Below are 16,572 nucleotides of genomic sequence, written 5' to 3'. Positions count from 1 at the left end.
CACATGAGGGACCATCACGTTAATAAAGTCCCTTGCGAGGTTAGAATGGCCATGATTTAACGGTCGATGGTATCATACGCAACTTTGAAATCAATGAAATAATTGTGCGTTGAATTCTGTATTCATGGACTTTTTGGAGGATCTGCCGCAGCGTGAATATTTGATTTGATTTGCGTGATAAATGATAGGATGTCAATAGTTCAATATATATGAGGAGCTTACTGCGTCTACACGTCAGAACAGAACAGCTCATAGTGCAGGCGATTCCCGTGACGAGTTATAGCTATCCCTGGGATTAAACTCTTGGATTCTCCTATAAGAATCCTGCTTCTATAAGCAAGGTATTCTGTTCGAATCCTCTGTAGAATTTCTTCACGCGATTCCAATATGAGGAATGCCCGAGACTCTGCGCGAATCTGGAAGAGCTGCGGAAAAAAGAGCCCACCGTCTAAAAACGCGAGTACGAAGAGCACGTGCTCGCCAGTCCAGAGCAGAGGTTCGTCAGCAACGACACACGGAGTATCTACAAAACGGCAGGTGCAAGAATTTTGCCATACCTGTGATGTGCATTGATAGTGCTTACTGACAAAACGACGGTAGCAGCCAGGTGGAAGAGTATTTCCAGACGCTGTTGAATAGAGAAGTAAACACGAAGATCAGCAGGTGCAGGATAAGAATTTTGAGCGACGACCAAAGTGTGGAGACACCAACACAGGAGGAGGTCAAAAGAGCAATCAGTGAGCTGAAAAACGGTAAGGTTGCTGTAAAGGATGGTATCCTGGCTGAACTTCTAAAAGCGGGGAGCGAGCAGCTGTACGAAACAATTCGCCACGTCATTGTCAGGAACAGAATATGGGTGGAAAATAAATATCGAAGGAGTGGTTGATTGGCCTCATTTCCCATAATTTTAAATACGGACGTCGACTTGAGAGTAAAAACTATCGAGACATTACGTTGCTCAATTTTACCTATAAGGTGCTCTCCCTATCCTGTGTTTTAGACTGAGTCCGTTAGCTGAGTTCTTCGTCGGCGAGTATCAATGGATCATGATATTTCCCTGCGTCTAATAACTGACGAGTTCCGGGAGTACAACTTGCCGACTCATCATATTTTATGGATTTCAAGGCGGCATACGATTCAGACAAACGAAATGAGCTGTGACAGTTAACGCTAGGACATGGTTTTCCCACAGAACTAATTACATTGATTCGTGTGCCGCTGGATGAGTAAAAATTATAAGTCAGAATAGCAGATGAGACCTCACGTGCTTTTTGATTTTGCGGATGACGTCGATATCACCGAAATCAAACGTAGAGCAGCGAAAGAAGCCTTTAGGTCATTTATTGAGAAATTGGGACTTACCATTAACACCGCCAAAACGAAGTACATGCCGTGGAAATCCAAATGGTGTTGGTGTCGAAGAGGAACTGAATATATTTTGGTATGATCGTGACATGTGACAACGATGTAAGTCGCAAAATAAAACGACTAATTGCAGCTGCGAATTGGCGTTTACGCATGCATTACATTTTGTAGCTGAAGTTCCGTGGCCATACTCGCATAAAACTGACGCTCTAGAGAACACTAATCCTCTCGGTGGCCCTTTACGGACATGAATCATAGATGCTAAAAGAAGCTGATCGACGAATGCTTGGGGTTTTGGCGTAAAATTTAGCAATATCCAAAATGGAGTGTAGCGCAGACGCATGAACCACGAGCTATATTAAGAATGCAAATATGCTGTTATAATGAAGATAGTACAGTGTGGCAGTCTGCGCTGGGCTGGTCACGTGTCTAGAATGCCCGACGAAAGAGTAGCCAAAATTATTTTAAGCAGAGAATCAAGAAGAGGCTGTAGACTTCGGAGTAGACATCGCACTGATAGATGTGCGCTATTGAGGATGATGCACGTTCAGCTGGTGTTCGAGGGGTTTGAAGAAAGATAGGACCATAATTCATTCGGCGCAGGATCGATAACGAACCGTCGCCACTGAAGTAAACTGAGTATGGAGCTTAAGCCGACAGTTCAATATTTATAAGTAGTCAAATAACTGCGGATGAAATACTAATTCTAATTTTAAATACTCAGAATTGAAGCTGGTAATATTTTCGGAGCTTGGACCCCAACAGCTCAACTTAAATGATTTCATGAATCATGGGGCCCCAGTAATTGAACATTCGCGAGTCGTAGCAAAAGTTTAATTGAAATAGAAATTTTGGTTTAAAGGTCAGGGCCCCAACAGTCCCATTTGAAGCTGAATTTTCAATCATCAAATCGGTTGATTTCATGAATCATGGGGCCCCAGCAATCGAACAATCGTGAGTCATAGAACAAGTTTAATTGAAAGAGAAATTTTGGTTTAAAGTTCGGGGCCCATTTGAAGCTGAATTTTCAATCATCAAATCGGTTGATTTCATAAATCATGGGGCCCCAGCAATTGAACATTCGTGAGTCGTAGAAAGAGTTTAACTGAAATAAAAATTTTGGAAAATCTCATTTTGTGTAACAACGGAATTTTTACTGTGGTCCACCGGGCATTTGCCCGGTTGCCCGGTGGGCCAGTCCGCCCCTGGACATTCGGGCTACTGTGACATTCGGGCTATTGTTACATTCGGGCTTGTGACATTCGGGCTACTGTTACATTCGGGCTAGTGCCCTTCGGGCACGTGGTATTCGGGCTAGTGTTATAATACCGTTGTACAGAACCTTATGAGTGGAGTTAAGCGTGCGAGCATACGGTTATGGTATTGAAGTTGAATAAAATAAATATGCCAAAAGCTTACTAATGGGTTATATTTTATTGTTTGAAAGTTTGAAAAGGATTGGTCAATTACATAATTTTCTACAACATTTCTTCCTTTAGTTGATGCTAGTCTATGTAGTAAAATTAAGTAACCGCTAACCGCTATAAGTAATTATACATCAGAAAACAGACTACCAGGTAATTGACGAAAAATGTGTAAAAGGTTTTTATGTAATCAACGAGTAATGCTACGATAGAGCACCCCTCGAGCTGTAGGCAAACTAAAACTTGATGTCGTTGCCATCGCTACTATGTAACTCCAGCTGGAAGTAATATTAATAAAGCTGCATGCATATTTTTTATGCGTTTGGTAAACTATTTCTGGAGGGTACCATCGGCAGATTTTACACACAAAAAATCGATTGCTTTCTTCGAGCCTGTTAATCTGTTCTCTGTGATTATACCTCCTGTGATACCTATGATTATACCTTATGGGTAAGGCTTTTTTATACTTAAACCATTTGATCAAAGACGATGGTCTCTTAAGTATATTTGCATCCCAGTCAAGATTCAATAGTTTAATTATAACAAAACAAGGTTTTTTGGTACCTAACAAGCTTTTTTTTGCTACCTAACAAGTAAATACTCTTGAAGATTGGTTTTAAATTTGCATTTGTTAGTAGTTTGATTACCAACAATTCTAATAAATTCATTGATCAAACATTGAAGTTCAGTCGCAGTCATTACAAGACAAATTCAAATAACCGTGAAACATTGACTTTTAGTTAACTAACATTTAGTCAAAGATTACTTATATTGTTTTGAAAGTTATGCCAATAATCAAATCTGTTTTAGAAAGAGTAATGGCCATACAGGACTGTTTCTTCCAAAAATCGCTGAATATGAGCCATTCGTAAAGGTGTTTTTTTTTTCATTTTAATTTCCGAGCCAATCGAAATTTGCTGTACAGGATGTATAATACTGGGCGTCTCCATCGATTTCTAAGCGGTGCAGCAGCTTGGTTACTTATGGTTACTAATCAGTCTGCTGGTGAAATATTTTAACAAACTTTTCCTAAGAGTGTGCATCAAATTATTGTTGAACTATTTAAATGTTGAGAAAACTGAAACTCTTGCTTTCGACAATTTGCCAAATCTATTGAGACGGTTTCTAAAGTAACTTCACTTTACAGCAATATTATTCCGCAAGAATGTGAAAGAAAAACTTTGACATCATTCCTCAAGTCATAAATCCACTAAGTGAATTTCAACGAAATCAAATTTCACTATAGTTTGATATCAAAACCATTCATTGAAATTTAAATTATGCCTTTTGTTGATAGAATTAACAAGATTGTTTTGTTTTCTAAAAACCTTGAAGATGACGATAGACACACTTTTCGACTGTTTCGTGAATTTAGACGGAATGTGAATTATGTATATTTTCAAGCAGTATATATTCAACAATGAGTTCAAGGACTATGAGAACGATTCAAACAATATTCCATTGAGGCAATAAAGTTGATCCGACTGTTGCGGGCGATTTGTCAACCGCAATCTACGATGAACGATGATTGTATTTTAACGTTTATTAATGTCAACCACAGCAGACAACATTTGTACGCTTCACTGATTTAGCTGGTCACTCGGAAGAAGCTCCGAGTCATGGAAAGTAGCACCAAAATAACAACCAACAGCAGGTATTTGTTGAAAATATTTTCATCCCACAAAAACAAATGACAATCGCGACAAAAGGTCATCTACGGTTAGTTAAGCAAACAGGAAATTTGTTACCGGTGTGGAGACATTAAGCGGTTGACATTTTTCGGATTAAATTTTATTTCAACCGGTAGCCGGGTTTCCTCTCCGAACCCCATAGGTAGGTAGGCGTCTTGCGCAAGCTAATTTTGATTGAAGGATGTTCCATGGTCATCACCTCACTCAAGGGTGGCATCCGCCCTCGTTTGCGTTGAGTGCCGTCGTATAGCGCGAGATTGCGATCGTTGCCGGCCCCGTTATTAGTCATGCGTTCAAAATAGACTGTCAAATTTGCGCGGAGGAAAATTCCACTGCCAAATGAGCTGGAAAACGTGCGCAGAGCGTGTGTGGAGGACATTGTAGAAAGCTGCTCTCATAATGGACCAACGCAACGCAGCAGCAGCGGCCAGCAGGCGATGAGGCAATCATTTCTGCGTGGGGGCGTTCTTGTTCCGATTTGCTGTCCAACGCGGTGAGGGCTAGGTTCGGATCAGTAACCAAATGGCGCACGTGTAGAAGTATCTATTTGTTTGTTTTTTATATAAATAGTTTTCATACTCTGTGAAATACGAAAAACACCTTTCAGCTTACACTACGTATAGGTACAATGATCGTACTGGATTATTGGAGACAAATTTTTAAACCGATCACCATTAACGATAATACATAATAGGGTAGTCTCTTCATTATGAATTCTTTTGATTTTCGCATCGTTTGCGTTATTCGTAAGCGACAAAAAACGGCAAAAACGGAAAGTATAAAATTGCAAAATCGACCATCAATCGACGACCCCAAAACCAAATAAACAAAAGCACATACGCTAGGCCTAATCCCAGTCAGGTTGTGTTTACTTTCCGAGAATGATTTTACGACCGGCGCCTATGTTCTGGCCGGCCTGGGTGGCTCCCTTGTTCGTTCCGGCTTGCAGTCCGATGATGCTCTGGCCGGCGTTCAGCTGCTCTTCGGTGAAGTTACGTTTGCACTCGTCCGCCGGTTTCGGTCCGAGGAACGGTCCGTTGAATTCCGGGTGTTTGTAGCACTGAAATCGAAAGCAAGAAGAAGGAAGACGGCTTTTAGACGGCGCTTGTGTTTTCGGTGTTTTTCTTGTGGTTCATCGTTATTTTTTTTGTTCCGATTTTGAGAGCAGTATTGTAAATATCAACTTTTTTTGGTTTTGAAGGTTATGCCGCAGAGTACGTGCCGGTTTGAGGAAAAACAAGTTAATTTTCGTTTTGATCGTGCTTTAGCTAACCGGTACTATTTCACGACTAATAGTATCGGTATTCAAAATGATTCTATATAAGAATTCTATATAAGTTCAAACCAAATCTGAATTCATTGATTAGAACTTTCTAATTTTGCTTTGAATTTATAAGATTTACTTACGTTAAAACATGGATTGAAATTATTACCAAATTTGTGTTATTTACTTTCTGATCTAAAACAAACAATCTGACAAAATTTGGTTCGAACTCGAGAAAATCGATTATACAGGTCTCGGACACGGTAGTTTTGTAAAGTTTGAATTCTGGGAGCTGTACAGTAAGCGAATTCGTCTCCAAAAAGACTACAAGTTTTAACGAGCAGGCAGACAACCTAACCAAAGCGTCAAATGGCAAACAGTAACCAGAATTCGGGCTCGTAAATTAACAAAACACGATGGATATGTCTTACACTACCTTGAAACTTATGCGAAAGCCGATTTTAGCCAAATCCTGGGGGTCAAATTCTACAAACCTTGTACTCGACGCAAATTTTTGATTTGACAAAAGATCTGTAATATGTGGCAAGAAAATCAGTGTTTTTATGACGGATTAAACCCATAAGTGTCTCAAGAAACGGTCTTTATCCTACATTAGGTCACTTCCAGTTAAATCCGGGTTAAAATCGGCTGACAGCATGCTGTCAATCGATTTTCTCATTTCATGCAAGTGAAATTGGTGTGTGAAAAAGAAAGTGCAGAGGAAAGTATTTCGTTCTATTATTGTTGCAATAACTGAACTACTAGTTTCTGTTACCTACACTGAAACCTTACTTCAATAGTGATAAAAAGCTATTTCTATTTAATTAGCTTATTTAAATTCCTTTTTATTATTGTTTGTGAAAAGCCAATTAGGCATTGAGCCAACACCAGTTGTTGGCAACACTTCCTAAGCTTCAAGCCGGTGTAAACAATCGTCCGAAATCCCGAATAAAAAGCCGAAATTTAGAGTGCGTTACCGCTTAACATTGCTTGCGAGTCATTTATATGACACAATAATTCCACGGTAGGTACGGGAACAAACAGAGAATTTAAGTGATTTAGTTCGTGTTGTGCTATCTAAAACTGCTCTGACGTATTCGCTTCTCAACACAGAGCAATGGAACAAAGCCCAAGTGCGGTGTCAGAGTATGAGTGTGTGTTTTTGTTAGCAGACGCAGCTGCAAAGTGCAACATTACTAAGCAGCTGAGGTGCGTAGATAAATATTTGCGGCAAACCCGAATGAACATAAAGGTATGTAATGTCGAATTTGTTTATTCAATCCGGATTGGAACTGGATGAACTTTTTGTGTTCATTTGCTCCTATCTGACAGATAAAATTCATTCAGTTTCAACCCGGATTGAATAAACAAATTCGACATAAGTGAAATTATGCAGTGCCAAGTGTGAATTATATTCATGATTACACGAATAGATATGCTAACGGCGAAAAACTATAGTGATGCTCGTTTCCAATCAGTTGATCTGTTATGGAAAGCTTCCACACAAAATCTGACATTGCAGCCAAACATTGGGCAATACCTTCTGATAAATCGATTTTGATAAATTGATAATCGACATGAAAATGTTCAGTAATTGATAAATTCCATATCGATTCATGAAAATTTGAAATTAAAACCAGATTTTATTCTATTTAACGCGTTTTTTTACGCGTTACGGGAAACAATAGTCGAACAAAGTTAGTTCACTAGAAAAAATTGCCTCGCGCATATCAATGGTATTGAACTAGCATAAAGTGGAGTACGAAAAACCGAAATCCTGCTCTGATGGTGTCACTGAGCGAGAAGAAATGACAAAAGTCATAACAGTATGACTCATGAAACACAACCCTGAAGAGCCGACTCCGATACAAGAGAGTGGAAGTATAACTTCTCACGGTAGACAATTTGTTAGAAGATTGCACCCTTCAAACGACTGTTCGAGTCTGAAGTGAATCAGAACCAAACATTGAAAAGACCGAGGCAGTTTGATACTTCAGACTGTAACTTGAGGTAAACCTAATCCAAAACGGAAAAGAGATTGCCTTAAAACTGCTACACCCCAGAAGAAATCAGTAAACAGTAGGATGGCAGTAGCTGATTAGAAGCTCTACAGGGTCCAATTAGAAGCTTGCACGGTGGATCTAATAGAAGAGTCCATCTTAGCCAAGGTGGTAGAGCAGAGGAAAGAGGTATTGGAATCCAAATTCGCCAATTGCCGTTATAAATTCAGTTTCATGATAATAGTAGACCTACAGCACTACAGTACTACAGTGTGGCTGAAAAAGGTTGTGCCGGATATCGGTCTATGGGAGACAGTTGAACTAATGGTTGTAGACACTCATCACTAAGCAAAAAAAAAGCAGCCAAAATGACCGTTCGGAAATTTTTGTTCTAGTAGAGAGCAAGAATGATATTGTCACGGATGTTTGAGGTCAGGGTCTTAAAGAGAAAGCCCATCAGGAGTCGTGTGCATCAAATCCGTTCAGTGGACGAAGCTTCTGCAAGAAAAATCGTCGACTAGAACTACAAGCTAAATTATATATTGGGACAAATATATCCACGGAATATAAAGGCAGGGTATCCCTGGAATCAAGAGCTAAATTCTGAGTGTACTGAGCACGAGAAAAAGGGATGCTAAAGGACGAGTGAACTGAATTGCCAACTTCCATGGAAATGATCGAGACCAGTGGGAGTGGCGGATGCAATTAAATGCATTCAAGTGAACTTGTACAACGCAAAAGGGGCAATTGGAATCCTTTGCCGCAAGTTCACGAAAAAACAATATGTGGCCTTGCTGCAAGAACCTTGGGTAAATAAAACTGAAGCTCTAGAACTTTCAACGAAATCTGGTAAGCTACTTTATGATAACACCGAGCCAGAACTAGATTAGCTATTTTGGGAAAAACTAACAACAAGTTTACCGCCAATTACAGAAATTATCAGAAGTGACATGGAACAGAACAGAACTGCCAACAACGCAAGGAAGGCCCGAAATAGTGCTGGCTTTTTGCTGTGTTTTATATGCAAGTAATTTACTATGGCCAGTCTTGAGTTCTGTAGTCTTCGATATGACACTGTTTAGTCCTAAACTGTCCAGAAACTTCCATATCAGATCATAAGCCAATTATATTTTACTAGGTTGACCCGTCGTGGCTAGCCACAATATCAAAATGTTTGAAAATGTTAAGTCGGGCAGTTGTGTCAAGTTCTCAAGTCGAGCAGTTAAATCGAGTAGTTTAGTCGAGTAGTTCAATTGTGTTGTCAAGTCGAGCAAATGAATCAAGCAGTCGGGTCAATTAGTATTTCGAGCAGTTGAATCGGGCAGTCCAATCGAGCAGTTGAGTCGAGCAGTCGAATATAACAGTTTAGTCAAGCAGTCTAGTCGAGTAATTGAGTCGGACAGCCGGGTCGAAGGGTTAAGTCGAGCAGTCGAGTCGAGTAGCTAAGTCGAACAGTTGAATCGAGCAGTTGGTTAGAGCAGTTTAATCGATTAGTTTAGACGAGAAATTGAATCGAGCAGTTCAGTCAAGCAGTTGAGTCGAGCTGTCGAATCGAACAGTCCAGTCAAGCAGTTCAACCAACTAGTTCAGTCGAGCAGTGGGGTAGAGCGATCGAGTCGGGCAGTCGAATCGAACAGGTCAGTTGAGCAATCAAACCGAGCAGTCTTCTCGACCAGTCCTGTTGAGCAGCTTACAAGGAAACATCACTATCGGTCACAGACTTAGAGCTTAACCATATACACCATAGTGTAGTTCTGTCGATCCAGAACATCACTGCACTGCTCGTATAGGTGTAACCTATGGAACTTGTTTGAGAAAACTTAACTTGAAATTTGTATGGGAATATCCCTCAATGGAGGCGCATGGTACATGAATATCCTACATACACCCTCAAGTAACAGAACAAAAAGAAAATTATGTTGATTTAAAAAGGATGATTTTATTATGCAACAAGGGTTTCTAAAATCACTTTTTGTCCACCTGGAAGTGTTATTAAACTTTTCTCCTTGTTACGCTACACTTTCCATGTTATTTTAAACCGCACTTTCCGCTAAACGGGACTCTGCTGTTTGAAAGTGAGACTGCACAGAACTGTGACCAAATTGCGACATACTGAAGTCACTGCCGTAAGAGAGAGACAGAGCAACAACAGCACTTGGCATTAGGGTAAATAATCTAGATTTGGCTGGCAGGCGCAGTATCAATTTAAATAATCTCTGACTCTGAAGCATTAGTTGTATTTGTAATAATTCGGAGTTTATCGCCGCAATGTAAACTAGGAAACTCACATTTTACAACACCTTTCTATCCCGATGTTCGAGCACATCATTGAAGTAGTAGCTCACAATGACAATGTCTCAAAAAGCAAAAAAATCGTACAAGATTCTATTTCCTCAACCACGACGAGTCTCCTTTCATTTACTACCTACTTATACTACGGATATCATGTCGAGGCGTTTCCACCGACCAGAGAGCTTTTGATAAGTTAAATCATGAAATTTCGATTGTCCAACTCGACAGGATGGGACTTGGCGGCACCCTTCTGCTCTGGCTGAAGTCCTATTTGGTTGATCGGTATCTGGATGTTAAAATCGGAAGATCAATATCCAGCGAGCTTATTGTTACATCCAGTATTCCACAAGGCTCATATTAATGCTATACTTCAAGGAAGTAAACTTTCCACTACGAGGACTCAAGCTCTCCTTTGCTGATGATCTTAAGATGTATCTCGCGGTTAATAAAGTAGAAGACGCCGTTTTCCGAATACGAAACGAAAATAGAATGGTGCTCAACATTAGCAAGTGTTCAGTTGTGTCGTTCTCCAGGAAAAAAACGGCATCCTTTTCAACTATCATCTAGGGTCCAGGCGGCGAACTGATTAAAAGAGAGTCCTGCCTCAAGGACTTGGGAGTTCTCCTTGGCTCACAGCTCACTTACAAGCAGCACATCAGCTACATCGTTGCTAAAGCATCCCGCAGTCTTGGCCTAATCATGAGAACTGCGAAAAGCTTCAACGATATGCATTGCTTGAAGAATTCATGCTGCGCGTTTGTCCATTCGACGCTGGAATATAGCTCGGCGGTCTGCAATCCCCATTATCTCAACGGCGTTGATCGGTTAGAGAAAATTAACGCATATTCATTCGATTCGCTCTCCGTCGCCTGTCATGGAAGTACCCGCTCCAGTTTCCAAGATACGAAGCGTGCCTGATGCTAATTGGACTGGACACCCTAGCAACCAGGAGAAATCTTTACCGAGCAATCCTTGTAGCTGATAGCTGATAATATTGTAAACATTGTTCAAAGTTTGCCAACAGAGAAGTTTGCCCCAATTATGCCACAGTATCTACTTAAATAGGGAGAAAATTCCATCCTGCATCGTAAACGAATAACTTGTAACGCAATTAACAAATTATTAGTAAAAGACAAGTTTAATAACACTTCCATGTGGACAAAAAACTAATTTTAGAAACGCTTGTTACATAATAAAATCATGCTTTTTCAATCAATATAATTTTCTTTTTGTTCTGTTACTTGAGGGTGTATGTAGGATATTCATGTACCATGCGCCTCCATTGAGGCATATTCCCATACAAATTTCAAGTTTTCTCAAAAAAGTTTCATAGGCTACACCTATACGAGCAGTGCAGTGATGTTCTGGATCGACAGAACTACACTATGGTGTATTTGGTTAGGCTCTAGGCCTGTGACCGATAGTGATGTTTCCTTGTTAGTTGACCAGTTGAGCAATCGAGCAGTCCAGTAGTCGACCAGTGAGGTGACTGAGAATAGAACCCATTGCTACGAAAGCATGACGTCCTGTCAGGGGCCTGTTTTTAGTTGCCGATAAGCCTCTTATGACGTCCTGTCAGAGACCTGGGTTTGGCTACAGACAGGCCTCTTATAACGGGTAACAACTAAAATTTTGGAATTTTTTCTCAAGATATCAAAAAAGGACAAAGATGCATGAAGAAGATCTGATTTACCGAAATTAAAGATACATTGTCCATTACTAAAAAAAATTAGTGTATACTTTTTGTCGAGATTGTTGTGGCAGTTCGTAAAAGTGTACAATGCGTTCCCGAAATGCTTCTTGTTTCGACGCCATTTTACGTAAAACTGGGCAAGCATAAACAAAACAAAAAATATTGACAAAAAGAGGAGAGAGTGAGCTAACACATACATACCCTCATTTCTCTCTGAACTCGTTTTTTATGGAGTATAAGGGCCTTCAAAATTTAACTTGTCACCCGTTATATAAATTACAATTATTACAATGCAGGGAATTTAGTGACGGAAACTTGTAAAGACCCTAAAAAGATAAACAGGAACTTTTTTATTCTAGACTTTTACGCGACAAACATGCTTTCAAAAGCAAAACCCAGCCAGTTAAACAAATGGAAGATCATTGCCCTTTATAATCAAGTAATAAGGACCCAGTAAGGACCCGAACCTCTAACAAAGATGTGCCTTGGTGAAAAAAAACACTGGAGAAACTTTAGAAGTTAACAAGGAAATTGTTTAACAAAGCCAAGTTAACTTCTGATTGGGATTTTTACAAGATACCATAAACAGAGTACAACAGAGAAATAAGGAAATCACGTAGAAGTGGATGGAGACAAATGTGTGAACGCATTGAAAGCACTTCGACCATCGCCGAAGTATAAAACACTCTTTCTAAGGACCACACAAACGGTTTAATAATAATAAAGCAAGACAATAGTACTTTTACGAATGATTTTTTAACAACGCCGAGAGTTATGATAGAGAAAGGATCGCAGACCATTCTTGCTGAGGAATTTCAGGATTTACGCGGTGAATGCGCTAGTCTGATCAGTGCTAGCACAAACGCCTGCTACATAACCTATAATGTCTTCACAGAATCGAAATTTGAATGGGCATTTGAATCCTTTGAACCCCATAAGGGGCCAGGATTGGATGGAACTCTACCAATAGTGCTCCAACAATGCAAAGTGGTAATAATTCCATTCATCACGGAAATATTTAGGGCCGGTTCAACACCTACACCTATACCTACAAGTTAAAAAAAACTGAAATCTTCGGTAAAGGAACAATGGAGCCTTTCGAAATCTGGTCTGCAAATCACAATTAGGAAATAAATTTTATAACAAGTGCAATGTCGGTTTGGGAAAAGAGGTATGACTTGACCTAGGAAAAGAGGTATGAACACCTAGACAAAAAGAAGAAGTATATCACAATAGACCAAAAAAATGATCGCAGTGGTGCTAATCTTCCGACATAAAAAAGGAAAGCTTTGAGGTGGTAATATTGAAGCAAATATTTACAAATTTTGAGAGCTTGAAACAGGCACTGATGAAACCTGTAAATCAGAAACGAAATACGTGATGTAAATAAGGCAGCATTTACGTATAAATTCAGATAAACGGAGACAACTCTCTTGAAAACTTGAATCAAAGCAAGAATGGTATAAGATCAGAATCGTATAGACAAAACATTGAAGTTATATTATTGCAAAAATGTATCAAATTTTGGGATAATAGAAAAAGTTACAGTGCTTTTAAATTAAATCAAAAGAAATTCAATCCCCAAAATGAGTAAAATGATTCATAATTTCAAGATTGTAGCTTATGTGTTATAAAAATATATCATGAATAATAATCCTGGTATAGTGAACTTCTTGCGCTATAAACACAACACTAGATCCTGAGTTATTCATGATTTTGTGTTGCCTAATATCTACCATATTCTATATTCAGTCATGATTTCACAGCATTTCATTTTTTTTTGGATCATTACTGAATAGCTCGTTCACTTCGAAATGCTCTAGCTCTAGGATCTAGCGAATGAGTCATCTAAAACTCTAACTAAACAAACTCAGCTTGAACAACTGACTCGCTTTTAATTCACAAAATCTGTATTGTGTTTGCATTACCACGACCGTATTCTAGTCATAAAAAGTAAGCTGACCGATTTGCTTTCATTTTTGCGAAACCTACAGTGAAATGAAAATACTGCCAAGTGCACGGCGACTGTTGCTTTCCCGATACTAGCTGACCAGCGCGTGGTTGATTGGCAGTTACTCACAGGAGCAAGCCGCACGTGTTTTTGCGCTCCCATCGAGCAAAGAAAGCTAGAGGAATACGTTTTCGTAAAACTAGCATTGTGCGCTGTTAATCGATATTTAAAAATGTTTAAAAATGTTTAAACAAAATAGGTATTATTTAAATTGTCCGAAAATATGCCGCACAACAAAAATTTCTAATTTGATTAACGGCGCCGCTGGTATTCTGATGATTTATGCGAGAAGTTAAACATTAATTCACAAGTTTTCCTTTACGAAATGAATTACCTTCTTGTGAATTGTAATTCAACCAGATTTTAATCGCTAAACGTGCGAAGCTCTCGGTAATAATCCCGCAATAAAATAACTCATTGAACCACCGCACTTGAAAGGGTACACAAAGTAAAACACTCAATTCCACTTACCGCTCGTCCAAGCGCGAATATCGTACTGGTGACCTGTGCAATGTCCTTCTTCTCGTACAGATCCACCGTCTGGAATACGTCCAGATCGGGGACGCCGTACTTTTTGATGGCCTGCTGGAACAGGTTGATGTTTTCCATCATTTTGAACTGCGTGCCGGAGGTGTTGATTTTGGCCACCGAACCGGGAGCCAGCTTGTTGATCAGTTTGCACAGAACCAGCCCGTCCCGGAGGGCATCCTCGTACAGGACACCGACCGGGAACTTTTCCTGCAGGACCTCCTCGATCCAGTACTGTGCTTCTTTGTCCTTTTCCAGGTCACGCTTGCCGGCGATCTGCGAAAGACAGGCAAAGTCCCATTAGTCCGGAAAACTTCCACTGGACCCCACAGTTCTTGGGATCGAATCGTTGCATCCACCACCGTACAGGACACCTACCTTTGCACGAACTTGACGTTCCAAAGCCATTTTGTGTAATTTAGTTACGGTTCAGTTGTTTCACGGACAACAAAAATAACACTAATTAGTTTTGGGGCACTTGGATTATGTGCGCACTAAGCTCGCAAGGAACTTGCTTCTTCGAATCACTGTTCGGAACTGATGTCCATGCGGATGCAGCGAATCGCTTTTAAACATTAGCCGACTTGACACGCCGATGACGACGATGATCGGCTGATTGGCCGCGGATGGAGGCGGCTTACAGCTGGGAGGAATCCTTCCGCTGGCTGATCATGCGCCGTACGCCCTCATGGAGAATGGACGAAATGCGCACGCAGCCCTTTTCGGTCGGTCGGTATTTGCCGCCGCAAGACGCTGCGCTACTGTTCCCTAGCGGACTGCACTGCTACGAGAAGCGAGTTCACAGCGGTGGGCTTTGTTTTTCGTGAAATCTGCTGTGCGGAGGGGAAATTATGCGCGCTGCTTTATTTCCGTTTCCCTGTTCGCAAGAGTGGCACTTTCATCGGATGTAATTAACGGAACCGAGAGAATTTCTTCATCTTGACCTCACACACGGTATTAATTGAGGTCGGTATTTATTTTTTTTATTCAGGGTGGGATTAATATTTAAATAGTGGAGCAGTTCGAGCAGTTTTCTATTGAGATACGTCTTTTCGTTTAGTGGCAACTTATGTTACGCACACTAAAAATTGTTCCAAGAACTTAGAAACCCTTCAATAATTTTTTCCTTATTTGGGAAATCAGGATTATTTATTCGCATTAATGCATTAATGCAACAGCTTGCATTTAGGACACTATTGCATCGCTCTCGCATGGTTACCATCAGAACGATAGCTTCGCGTCATTTACGTTCGTGATCTTGGATCATTTTTTTGCTGGACCACGGAGTACCGATGGGTGCTGGTGGGCAGTGAAGAATTTCGCCAAACACGAAAAGGAAATGTTTATAATAAAATGTATTCATCATCATTTCACTTCGCTGCGATAGATGGGGAAAATTCGGGAAAGTTCCACGTTCGCTTGTTAAGCGGAAGACTCGTTTTTTTTGCTTCTGCCGAATCACGCCGCGCCGGTTGGTCCGTCTGCGATCAGTTACCGGTTACGGTTACGATCGCGGATTTCTTCTACAACAACAGCTGTACGGGTGATTTGTTTGCTCGGGATCCCGATGTCTGGCAATAAGCTAGTTGGTATGTTTGGATTATTCCAAACCTCCCGAATGGCGTCACTTTTCGCCATTTTGCGTTGACATCGTTGAGTAGATTGGGACTGGTTACAGATGAATTAATTATCATTTTTATAAATAGAATTTGTATGTTGTTTGTAAATAATTATGATTTTATTCACAATTAGGAAAAAATATGCGACCTAAATACCTCTGAGAATGGTCTATTAGCTTAATTCGCAAGGTATCTGGTTCGTTTTACCAGTTCATAAATTAAATTTTTGCTTATAGCGGAACGCAAAAATCCAAAACAAACTAAAAATAGGTACCATGGTATGCGATTTAAGAGCATCTTTGATTTGATCAAAGAAAGAAAAGAGAGAACCAAATGCGTAATCAAGGTTCTGAAAACAAATTTTACGACTAAAACAACAGACAACTGCCCTTGCCTCAGTGGTGGTTAAATTCCAACGCAGCTGAGTCAACTTTTATCGGTGGTTATAATTCTTTGAATTGGTAATATATGCTCCGAAAACAGAAAACAGAAAACAGAAAACAGAAAACAGAAAACAGAAAACAGAAAACAGAAAACAGAAAACAGAAAACAGAAAACAGAAAACAGAAAACAGAAAACAGAAAACAGAAAACAGAAAACAGAAAACAGAAAACAGAAAACAGAAAACAGAAAACAAGAAAACAGAAAACAGAAAACAGAAAACAGAAAACAGAAAACAGAAAAC

The 16,572-nt window shown here is 40.0% G+C and overlaps 1 protein-coding gene across 1 annotated transcript; it reads right to left on the bottom strand.

The window, feature by feature from the left end:
- Window positions 1–5,064: 5,064 nt before the first annotated feature.
- On the bottom strand, window positions 5,065–14,754 carry LOC128734713 (muscle-specific protein 20). The gene is made up of 3 exons (XM_053829028.1): window positions 14,647–14,754; window positions 14,212–14,544; window positions 5,065–5,540 (listed from the first exon to the last, which is right to left on the bottom strand). Exons 1-3 carry the CDS (start codon window positions 14,674–14,676, stop codon window positions 5,349–5,351), a joined length of 555 nt encoding a protein of 184 aa, XP_053685003.1. The 5' UTR covers window positions 14,677–14,754; the 3' UTR covers window positions 5,065–5,348.
- Window positions 14,755–16,572: the final 1,818 nt, after the last annotated feature.

The sequence above is a fragment of the Sabethes cyaneus genome, chromosome 2 (assembly GCF_943734655.1).
Source record: "Sabethes cyaneus chromosome 2, idSabCyanKW18_F2, whole genome shotgun sequence".
NCBI classification, from domain to species: Eukaryota; Metazoa; Arthropoda; class Insecta; order Diptera; family Culicidae; genus Sabethes; species Sabethes cyaneus.
The sequence above is the reverse complement of the archived record's forward strand: the minus strand, read 5'-3'. Positions and strand labels throughout refer to the sequence as shown.

Excerpts from the sequence above, each read along its gene's own strand:
- LOC128734713 (XM_053829028.1), bottom strand. The coding sequence starts at position 14,676 with ATGGCTTTGGAACGTCAAGTTCGTGCAAAG. Across the intron at positions 14,545-14,646 it reads AACGTCAAGTTCGTGCAAAG|ATCGCCGGCAAGCGTGACCT; the intron begins GTAGGTGTCCTG and ends TGTCTTTCGCAG. Across the intron at positions 5,541-14,211 it reads TATTCGCGCTTGGACGAGCG|TGCTACAAACACCCGGAATT; the intron begins GTAAGTGGAATT and ends TTTCGATTTCAG.